The following is an 11,360-nucleotide window of genomic DNA, read 5'->3' on the forward strand; positions in this document are numbered from 1 at the left end:
TAGAAGTTTTGAGATTGAATGAAGTACGTAATATGTACAGTGACTTTGTGCATGAAGTTGTGAGTAATTTTTGTGCTGAGAATTAAGGGCAAAAATTGGTACGTTTAAGAATCTGTACAGAGTACCAGAAGAACATTTTCAATGGGAGCCTAGGCAATTTGTACATGCATATATGCATAGCTCAATTAAGTCCTAAGGTGCTAAGTTAGGTATGAGAATACAAAACTGTACCATACAGTACAAAAGATTAATGGGGGAAGGACAATTTTGACAAATTTGATGATTTGCTTTGCAATTTGTCCTCACAAAATCTTACGTTTAATGTATTCTCCAATACAGTATTGAAATATTTCACCCAATTTTACTCATTGAAATGCTTCTTTGTCTGATTCATCAAAATTTTACACTGTCAAATATTTGTATTATACAGTAATTCGCAGCAACATGTGAAACACCAAACATGCATGCACAGTTACATAATTGGTATAATGTTTTTTTAGTCACGCACATGCTTTTTCCTACTGTGTATATAGGCATCCTGATCCAAAGAGCAGACCAGCATTTATTTTGATCACCAAATACCTCAAAAAACCTGACGAAGATCTATTAAAAATCAGTGAAGATGATGTAAAACTGTATGGAGATGCTGCCTCGTCACTTGGTAGAGCACCATCTTCACCTTCATCATCGTCATCACCGCAATACATTAATTCTTTGTATCATGACTTGCAAACAGTTTATAAATAAGTGTGTGCATGTAAAGAAGATGTTAATGTTAGTGTCTATGCCTGATCATGGATTACATAATAATTGAAGAACCTGATAAGGTGATGGTTACTTGCATTATGAGATATAGGATGTACACACTACAATTAATTAGACTTTACATTTTCAATGTCACAGATGCAATTTGACCTTGAGGGATGAGTAATGGTACTGTTTGAATTCTACCTATAGAAATGTAATTGGGTGCTCACCACAAATTATCTGCCATTCTGTGGTATTAAATGACATAAATCCCAAAAATAGCCCATTTTACACCTAAGCATTATAGGTAGTTTATCCCAATATAGTACACTGTATACTCACCTCCTAGACACTGGAGATAAAAGCAAGTAGCAATACTAATGCATTATGGTCCTACATTATTTAACCTTAGGCTGCTGTGCAAAGTTAATTGTATGTTACTGGTCCTACCAATTCCCCAAAATTGATCAAGTTTTTTCCCCCAACTTTTTGATGTGCGTAGTACACTACATTTGACAAAGCAGTACATGGAATTGGAAAAACAAAGTTATTGTATCTTTATACACTGTAAGAAAAGAGAACATACAAGACATGAAAACCTAGCTTTCAACAGATCTAACAAAATAATCACAGTGAAAAAAGAGGGATATAAGATGGTATTTCCAGTGGCTTATTGAATACAAAAAAGCTTGGTATAACCTGTATTATACTAACAATCTCACATAAGGCTTTAGTTAATGTGTTAAACATACTGAAACCATATATGTGATGGTATAGTGTGGGAATTATATCAGATATAAGCTACTTCAAGTATTGTGGTAATTAAACTGAAACCATACATGCAATAGTATAGTATGCATTATACTAAAGTATAAGATGAGTATAATACAGGATTTATATTAAGGCTTATTTGTATTCAATAAGCCACTGGAAATACCATATTATATCCCACCTTTTTCACAGTGAATATATTACTATTATACAGTGATTATGCAATTCATTCAGCCTAAACATGACCAGGAAGGGAACCAGAAACATATAATTAATTTGTGGCCTTATTACTATCAACATGATGTCTATTGCAAGACTTACAACTGATATGTATGTAAAAATATTTGAATTTTGTTTGAACTTTAATTTGTTGATATATAGAAACCAAAATGAATTTTACAACTACATAGCTAATATAGCTACAGCTTGACAGGAAAATACACTGGCCTAATACAATAGCACTGTTCCAACTAAAACTACAGCAGTTAGGGATGCGGCGATTATGCTGGCATAATTTCGGGCATAATAGGTATGTGTGGAAATCAGGAATTATGCTAGCATTTTGAGGTGATTATAAAGCTTTAACAGTAGGAAAATCTGCAGATTGCACAATTCCGTTAAAAAAGATCGAGATACTCTAATAGAGCAGTCAGAAACTCTAATAGAACAGTCATTGAATATTATTTACTCTAATAAAGCAGTCATATTGAAATGAAATTCTCTAATACAGTAACCAGCTAAAGACTATTTGAAGCCTAAACATCAATGAAAATGGTCTGATACAGCAATAAACTGGCATTATTAGCCAATTATGGTGGCATAATTTTGGGAATAATGGGCAATTCTCAAAAGCACAATAGGTGATTTTTTGAGCACTGCTCAAAAGCATAATGCTCAATTTTTGGAGCATAATAGCCTCATGCCTAACAGCAGTCCATAATATCAAAATGTTTCTTGGTCAGCTAGTATGAGGGTATTCCAGCCATTCCATTTGACTCTTTCCACAATTGTTGTAACCCCTGAGTATCTTGAAAAAACCTATGGAAATAAATGAGTACAGGGCATCAATTAATACTTGAAATTTAATCACTCACCATGATCACCACAAGAAGCTCCCCAAGAATTGGAAACAAGCCTGAGAACAACAAACTGCTTGATAATGATTATAATGGTACACATCTTACCAGTATGGAACATTTCCTTCATAACCCCATCCAAATACTTTAACTGCATGATACCCAACGAATTTTCCATACGTATACTTGTAGACACCTGGGCAAGTGATGTACAGGGATCATGCCTATAAATAGTCAATTCACTATTCAGCTCAATCTTACCACTCTTGTATGACACGAAATCTTCATACACTTTATATGTCAGTGTCACAGAGCCACGTAAATAAATTTCTGATGCAATGCCAGCCCAGTTTGGAGGTACTCTATAATATGAGTATCCATAATGCTTGTCTTTTGACATTGGATACGGATATCCTACAATGTAAGTAGATCCATCACATTACAAAAAACCAGGTTGATTTTATTAGGATCACATAATAATAAAAAAAAAATTTGCTTTGGTATAATGCATTGACAAAAACTATATACAAAATAATGTGAAAATTATAGTAGGGCTGAGTAAAATAAAAGGAAACCATGATTGTATATGGATGTTAATGGCCAAAATTTTAGTTAGGTAATCATTAATTATATTTAGGCTTCTTAATTGCCATGTAGGTTTTCAATCTCTTTGAAAACAGCATCTATTTTTACAATAATTATCATTGAATTTGGCCTACCTAACTTCTATTAGAATTTGTCTGTGTGCTGTGTATTGGCCAGCATTGGGGCTGATGTTAAGGTCATATTATACTTTAGTACTTTCAGGGCTAATAACATGCGTACCAACAATTGGCAACAAACCAATGAGCAGTACAATATGTCTAGATAGATTATTAATGCATCAGTTCTCACTGTTTTGTGCTAAGTGGTATTCAACTAAGAAATATCACCAAAACCTTGTGACAAGCTTTTAAGTGTGTGTAGGAACATATATTTCTACTAAAGATGAAATTCACCTGATCGGCAGGAAGTAGAACATGGTGGTGTGTAGGAAGTTTGTTTATCATGACAGTCGGGCACTGACAGAGTGTCGTTTGATTTTGCATGTGAGCAATCCTTTATGGTGTATGGCTGACAACCATAGTTGCTGCCATATTGACCTCCAGTAGGCAAACCATATCTTCGCCAACAATCACTAGTAAATGATCATTATGCACTATGGTTCATATTACCTTATAATTGCTTACTATGCTGTTGAAAGTTGGGCTCCTCCACAGCTATAAAAGAAAACATAATTACTTCTAAATATTAAAGTAAGATTTATAGTTACCCATTATAGCCATAAGCAGGAGCACAACAAGTAGTCAGAAATTGAGCTGACAATTGGAGTTGTTGTCCTTTATAAATACAGTGACGATCATTAATAGCAGATGAGCTTCCAAATGCCTAACAATGATAAATGAAATTAGCATGGAGTTAATACATAATTATGTGAGAAAAAGGTCTTCCACATACATCCAATTCTATGTACTTGGAAATACAGAAAGCCCTTGAATTTTCTTCATCTATTACGATATGTTGGTGCTCTCTACTGACCAAATTTTAAGTCAATAGTCTTTCCAATTGATCATTATGAATCATCAAAGTTAACAAATTGGATGTGTGTGGGGACTATTTTTTGCAAATCCAGTCACATATTGTATAGGTTAGATGACATAATACCAGAACATTGAATAAGTCTCTTTGTACTTACCCAACAACTTCCACAATCATCCTGATCACCAATCATATTAATAATACTTGTACATTGAGGCCATTTACTGCGGCAATCAAAACTGGATGGAAGCGCATTGATATCCAAGAGTGGAGGGTCACTATCAAAGCCTGGATCAAGAGGATCATTAGGAATTGGCTCCAGAGTCCCACACAAGTTCTTCACATCTTCTATTGACTTTCCAGGGAAGTTTTGTCCAGCTTTCCAGGTGGTATTGAGGCTTTCGATGTAATCAAAGAACTCCTGAGATAGTGTGTCAAATTCACACTGGCCATAAGCAGCAAGGGCAAGAAGTAACAGCAGCACTTGCAGCATATTGATTGTACTCCCTTCAACTGCTTGCATTTGCGACTGTGCAGAGTGCATAAGGTTTATTGCTTTTATAGGCAATGATGGAAGACTGTGATACATAACTGTGGCATAGTTGTGGTTGCATTTGGTTGCTTATCTACAAGCTTTTTATGGTCCATACAGTATGTATTAGTTTCCAAGGAGATCATAAGGATTCACCAAAGACACTTGTCAGGACATCAGCACATCACAGCAATAATAAATGTATACTGCAAACAAATATATATGTATTATGCAAATGTTATTATTGTTAAACATGCATGTATTTGTTTTGAATGTATTCCTACATCCCAACACGGTCTTGTGGACAATACATCTTTTCTGTACCACTGTATGAAGACTGTGACTACTTTCAAGTTAAAGTGACAGCCAGTAAACCATCTTAATGAAGGTATAATTATTAATCTTATGATCATTTTCTTCAAAGCAGAATCATATTTTATGTATTTTTTGTTGTTGTTAAAGGCCATTACAACACCACTGTGTATTTCACCTACATATGGAACACTAAGGTATGGTCTTCCAAGTTCATAGAATTGGCTGTGTGGAAGACCCCTTTTGCAAATCTGGTCACTACATTTATTTAAAGTTTTAGGTATCTGTTGTCACTGATGCAGTTAGTTATAATGACTCCTCATATCATAGAAATGAAGAAATCATCCATTTTCACAGTCACTTAATACCTGCAAGTACAGTATAATATTTCACATATCATGAATTGATGCTGTTAATAGATACTTCCTTGCATGAATACTGAAAAGGTCAATGAGAAAAGTACTGCAAAATATACACTGTACGTGCAGTACTGTATGATTCAATGTAAAAGGTCCTAAAATAATAAAATAGCCATGCATACATATACATCTAAAAATATGGTGGGTCAAAGTGGAGGGTCACTATCAAAACTTGGATCAAGAAGATCATTAGGATCTGGCCCCAGAGCACCACAAAGGTATATACAGTACATCAAATATTCTTTCCTTTTTCCAGGGAAGTTTTGTCCAGCTTTCCATGTGGTCACAGGTGTTAAGACTGAGGAAGCACCCTCGTGCAGGCCTAGCCTTTTGGTGCCACCCCTTCCTATTTGGATGAATTAGATAATAAATAAATAAACTGTTGATGTAATCAAAGAAATTGTCAAATTCACACTGACCATAAGTAAAATTAATAGCAGAAATTGCAGCATGTCAAATATACATCTTTACAGTCACTTACCTGCACGTACAGTATAATGTTTCATAGATCATTGTGATCATGAATTTATATTGCTATAGATACTTCCTCCTATGAATGCTGAGAATGTTGATTAGAGTGTGAAAAGTACTACAAAACATTTGTAAACCATTATACCCTTTCAAGATATCCATTCCCCATGTCTCACTATATACTACAAAATGTATATTTGTGCATTTATGATGAACTCTAATGTGATGAGCATAAAGTATACTTTAGTGGGGTATATGTACTGTAGGAGATGATAGTTCACAGTTGTTATTTAATGAGGAAATCTGAACTATCACCTCCTACACATCACATACACCACAGGATGAGAGCATGCTATATAAAGTACATTTAGAGCTATCACATTTACACAAATACAAAAATATACACATCCATCTACATTGAAGCTTTGCCACTTCATTTTGTTGTGCAACAGTTGTATGCTGAGAATGTTTCAAGATGCTACATTTTCACAGGACAAGTTATGAGTATTCAAGTCGTGCCAGTTGGAAAGGCTATAATATATATAAGACTGGTTTCACCAGACCGGATCACATTTGTGAGTCACATTCATATGAAAATAATATAGATATACACCTCATCCTCAAGAATACTATGAGGGGATTTTGGAAACTTCTTCTGAAATTGTAGCGGCATCATCGTGGTGAGTGAGAAAGCATGAGAAAAGCTAATAAGAAATGACAGAAATTGAAAAGAAAAAAATTGTGAAGAAAGAGATTATATATAATCATATCACTTTATAACCACAGTGTGGTGAAGAGTGCAGTGGTAGCTAGCTACCTGTAACTTGTATTGCATGTTCTTGTTAGTACCACAAGTTGACCATAATTATGTACAAAACCACTGCTAATTTTAAACCATTGATAGGTGTTGAATAACTTGAATATGATGAAGTCTCTGTATTCTAAAGAATGTGATGAGGTATTGATACTGTACTGACTTGTGGAATCAAAGCCCAAGAAAAGAGAGCAGGAATAAAACTTGTGGCAGCAGTTTAATGGTGACCTTTTAAACTATTAGTGATGAAAAATTGTTACTAGCTACACTGTAGACATATTCCATCTCCATAACAACAATTATTGGTTGGCCCTGCAGTCTGTCGAAATTGTTACACACCTGACCATACGATGTTTGATAGTGATGCACAGCATTGTGGTCAGATTAGGAAACATGCTATAACTATATCCAATAAAGATGTACATCATGCTCACAAAGAAATTTTCTTGGCTTGAAATTGCTGTGAATGCTTTTCCGATGTCATTGTGATGCGATGTATCTAGTAAGCTAGCTTGCTAGCTGTTTTGTTCATTATTTTACCTAGCAATTCCCATACAGATCTCCTTATGATATCCAGATGTGAGACCGATCAAGGCTTCGCATGTACTAGCTGCACGGTCAAGAACCTGAGACTTGGTGGTAACAGACAGTTTATTATTTTTATAATTACAGTTGAATGAAGTCAGCAAATCTTTTGAAATCCAGAATATGGCCAAGGCTGTTCTGCAAGCAGCTAGTAAGTATCTATTCGAATTTTGTTTTCTAGTTGCTGCAGATATGATGCTCATTTCTCTCAGAGTCCAAAGGTTGGACAGTCAGTTCCATTGAAGGTATTGATTTTCTTTCCATTCGTTATTGTGAAAGAGGTCTTCCACACACATCCAATTCCATAAATGTATTAAACCATAACTTAGTGTTCAAGTAATATATTAACCTGCAAATTTCACTGTATATTCAGCCATGGTGTTGCTAACTTCTAATCAAATTTTAAGTCAATAGCTCTTTCCTTATGAATTGTCAAAGTTGGAAAACTGGATGTGTGTGGAAGACCCCTTTTCGCAAATTGTTCCAGTTTCTGTGGATGTTTCAGACTAGTGACTTGCAGACAACAACTGTATTAAGGTGGTGATCAGTAGATTTAATGCTGGGAACAGTTTCTTCACCAGGTCATAACTTAGCCAAGGAGGTCAGCATACATGCCGGTGGACAACAAGTCTAGAGGCCTAAGTCCAGAAGATGCAAAACCTAAGTGTTGATATGTACACTATATAGCTAGAACTGTTGAATTAATGAAACAGGTCACAGTGAAACCACCTAAGATTTATTCTGTTAATGCTATCCCACTACTAAAGAAGGTTTAAAGTCTGTGAGTCAGAAACATGTAACTAAAATGATTCGGGCAGTTGTAACTTAAGAGTCTTGTTATGTGTAGACTTTAAGATGAGCGCGCCCCTACTCACGTGAGTTGAGTACCTCGTGCTCAACCGTGTTTCTCCGCGTAACAAAACATAATGAATGACCTTTTGGTGATTATATTTTAACCATGGCCAGGACGGGTATCTAGATCACAAGATTCTGTTTACCAGATAGCGCTGAGCTGGCTTGATAGCTTCAGTATGGAAGGTACATAATTGGTTTATGTCACTGGCACAGTATATGTGTACACTAAGCATAGCCTCATGTATGTGTAGGGCTGAGGCAATCATTTTCTGAGTTGTTTAACTCCAATGTAGTTTAGCAGCAATTCTGTCCCCTAAGGAAGAGTAAATTAAAATAATGTCCTAAGTAATGCAGTGTCACACTCAACCTTCCCAGGTCAGGCAGTGGTGGGGAATTGTAATAGTCATTAGACAATTCTGCATACATGCATGTGCCTCTATGTTGAGGACGACTTAGGTAGAAATGAGTTGAGTATCCACGGCCCAATCAGAAGTATGTGGGATGTGACAATGCGTGTCCACTCTCTACACATGTTCAATTAAGCGTACACCTTACGCTATTATAACCTAATTGAGTACACTTGATCGTTTCTTTGTATTGTACTATGCACACTACACATATTCAACTATGGCGATCTAAGAACTACATATCCTGGTATCACCTTTTATGTGTACAGACTTCCTCATTTCAGCTGTCAGTATGAATGTCTGACCATTCCACAAAGTTTACATATCCAGCATGGAAAACCTACCTCCATGGTGCTGTTTAGCATCTGTCTAGTTAATAAATAGTGTGTTGTTGTTGTTGTTGTTGTGTGTGTGTATGTGTGTGTGTGTGTGTGTGTGTTCAAGTTTGGGATGACTGCTATGTTTATGTGGGTCCATACCAGGGTTGAAACCAGGTCAGGTCATCCGTACTTATACACTAATTGAGTTTAACTTGGACCACATTACATGTAAAATGTATTATTTTGTTGGATGATGTAGAAGTGTATGTCATGGACAGCGATTAACTCATAACTATTGTAATTGTATAATTGTATGTATGTATGTATTGTGGGTTTTGTATATTGCTCACGTGCGTCTAGTTGCTTATGAATAGTGTGAACATGTGTCGGTGTCTTACCTTTCGGTTTAGTCTCATAGAAGTTACAGTATTCCCCCGCACACCAGTGAAGTTCGAAATTGATGCTGTAACCACGATAAACCTTTCACCAGGTAAACCCACTATACTCGTCAGTGTATTAACACGCACCATAGCCTCGTCCCAGCTTTATTTGTGAGCCACATCCACTGATCACGATTATATATGAAGTCATGCGCATTTTGTGTATTGCAATGTGTAGGAATGCTCCCACCATGCAATGGCTACCAATTATAATGTGTCATTTGTGAACAAAGTGACCTGCCTAATGTAGCATACTACGAATGTTGGCTTTGGTATTTGCCATAATATGAGTTGTTGTCTATCTAATGTTGTAGCATGTTGTTGCCTGTCAAATATTGACTTGTTTCTTTGTTAAGGAAATATGGAAAGTTAGCACCTTTATGGTTTCCAGATAACATTGACCTTATTAAACAGGTGGTATTTGGTTGGTCACATTCAAGTTGGCTGGTGACTTTGTTGCATAAAGTGTCAATAGGTCATAGAGATCATCTTCCAAATTTTACCTACTGACACACACACACACACACACACACACACACACACACACACACACACACACACACACACACACACACACACACACATGTACAAACAGGTTTTACTCTTGTTTCACTGTTAACAGATTGCCGAATCTTGTCTTGGAGTTTTTGTGGTTGATGACATTAATGAGACCAATCCAATTACCCTCAGGCTACAAGAAATGACTGCACACAATAAAGTGAGTTAGTAAGTTGTCTCAGTTACTTAGTGATGTAGTAGAAATACTTTATTGTGTTAAGAGTGCTATGTTTTTCTCTAGCCCAATAAAAACGATTGGTGCCAGAAACAAAGCTCCCAAGAAAGATAACAGTCATCATGGCGAAGACACCGTTGCTGTATCAATTGTATGTAAATCAACAGTTATAGTTGTTACGTGTAATAGTTTAAATGGTTGCAAAATAAAATAATATTTTTCTTTTATGATACAAATAAAACTTCATGTGCATGCATTAGGGCTGGGAGATAATTTTGATAAAAAGATAATCTAGATACCTAAATCACCTATCGTAAATTAGATAATGATTTTCATTATCGAGATAATAGTAAATCTCCGTAATCTAGTGTACGTATATCAACCACAGTCAGATGAAAAACCTTTGGAAAGGTATCGAATTAATAAGGAGCAGGTATATTTCTGACTTGACAAGGACTAAGTCAACAAATATATAAAACTGTGCTTATAATATTACATTATTATCGAGATAATATCGATTATCGAGATAAAATGGTTGTCACTTATTGAGATACAAGTTTTACTATTATTGCACAGCCTACCATGCATGCTTTACACAAATGTTACAGAGTTGCTATATGCTGGCTTGTTTGGATCAGATGTGAAATAATATCCATTGTAGTGTTTGAAAGGTTGGAACGTCACATTCTCATGATGCCAACCGTGAAGCTTCAGGTTGTAAATAAAGTGACATATTTATACTGTAAGTTGAACTCACTAATAATGACCATGTCAAGTAGATCCAAAACAAACAGACGGTATCCCTCAGTATAGGACAGTAACCCTGGTTGAGGACAGTATTGATTATTCATCAGTTGGTCAAGTGATTAATTGAATATACTGTAATGTTAACCAGGAAGTCTTACTAGAAGACTTTTCGTCCCTATTATTTTAAGTGGTGGGACTTGTCAGCTGGTAACCACTTTAAACCAGAAACACACGAACATACTCAAGAAATAAGTCAGCCTACTCCAACAGTTGGATAGCAACTGGGACTTATTATTATTATTATTACTAGGACCGTGCCACATACAACCAAATACATACACTAACGTTGCAACCTACCCATTGGGCAAGTATAAACAGTGCCATAGGAAACACTCAGAGCAGTGTGCGTGTACCTGTGGAAATGATACATATGCATACGTACACAGGCAAGGGAGTTTAACTGGCATCAGAAAACCACAATACTAAAACACAACCTACACAAAAAACCAAGTTAAGTTAGCTATATTGAAAGTAACTATGTATTGTAGGTGTG

At 35.8% G+C, this 11,360-nt stretch overlaps 2 protein-coding genes across 2 annotated transcripts in view; one reads left to right on the forward strand and one right to left on the reverse strand.

Moving 5' to 3' along the window:
* Window positions 1-824, forward strand: part of LOC136254691 (uncharacterized) — a 38,497-nt gene extending 37,673 nt beyond the window's left edge. Inside the window, exon 24 of the mRNA XM_066047416.1 lies at window positions 534-824. Within this exon, the coding sequence (XP_065903488.1) occupies window positions 534-747 (214 nt within the window). The 3' untranslated portion in view covers window positions 748-824. The remainder of the gene's footprint in view (window positions 1-533) is intronic.
* Window positions 825-1,763: 939 nt separating this feature from the next.
* On the reverse strand, window positions 1,764-4,723 carry LOC136253213 (cathepsin B-like). The gene is made up of 8 exons (XM_066045840.1): window positions 4,330-4,723; window positions 3,907-4,022; window positions 3,824-3,853; window positions 3,593-3,771; window positions 2,856-3,008; window positions 2,703-2,790; window positions 2,613-2,653; window positions 1,764-2,556 (listed from the first exon to the last, which is right to left on the reverse strand). The coding sequence occupies exons 1-8, from the start codon at window positions 4,714-4,716 to the stop codon at window positions 2,477-2,479; spliced, it is 1,074 nt and encodes a 357-aa protein (XP_065901912.1). The 5' UTR covers window positions 4,717-4,723; the 3' UTR covers window positions 1,764-2,476.
* Window positions 4,724-11,360: the final 6,637 nt, after the last annotated feature.

This window comes from Dysidea avara, chromosome 4 (genome assembly GCF_963678975.1).
Source record: "Dysidea avara chromosome 4, odDysAvar1.4, whole genome shotgun sequence".
NCBI classification, from domain to species: domain Eukaryota; kingdom Metazoa; phylum Porifera; class Demospongiae; order Dictyoceratida; family Dysideidae; genus Dysidea; species Dysidea avara.

What these genes read in the sequence shown, in the direction of transcription:
- LOC136253213 (XM_066045840.1), bottom strand. Translation starts at nt 4,716, where the DNA reads ATGCACTCTGCACAGTCGCAAATGCAAGCAGTTGAAGGGAGTACAATC. An exon ending in CCTGCTTATGGCTATAATGG is followed by an intron (nt 3,854 to 3,906) that starts GTAACTATAAAT and finishes TTTCTTTTATAG; the next exon opens with CTGTGGAGGAGCCCAACTTT. An exon ending in TTTCGTGTCATACAAGAGTG is followed by an intron (nt 2,791 to 2,855) that starts GTAAGATTGAGC and finishes TCACTTGCCCAG; the next exon opens with GTGTCTACAAGTATACGTAT.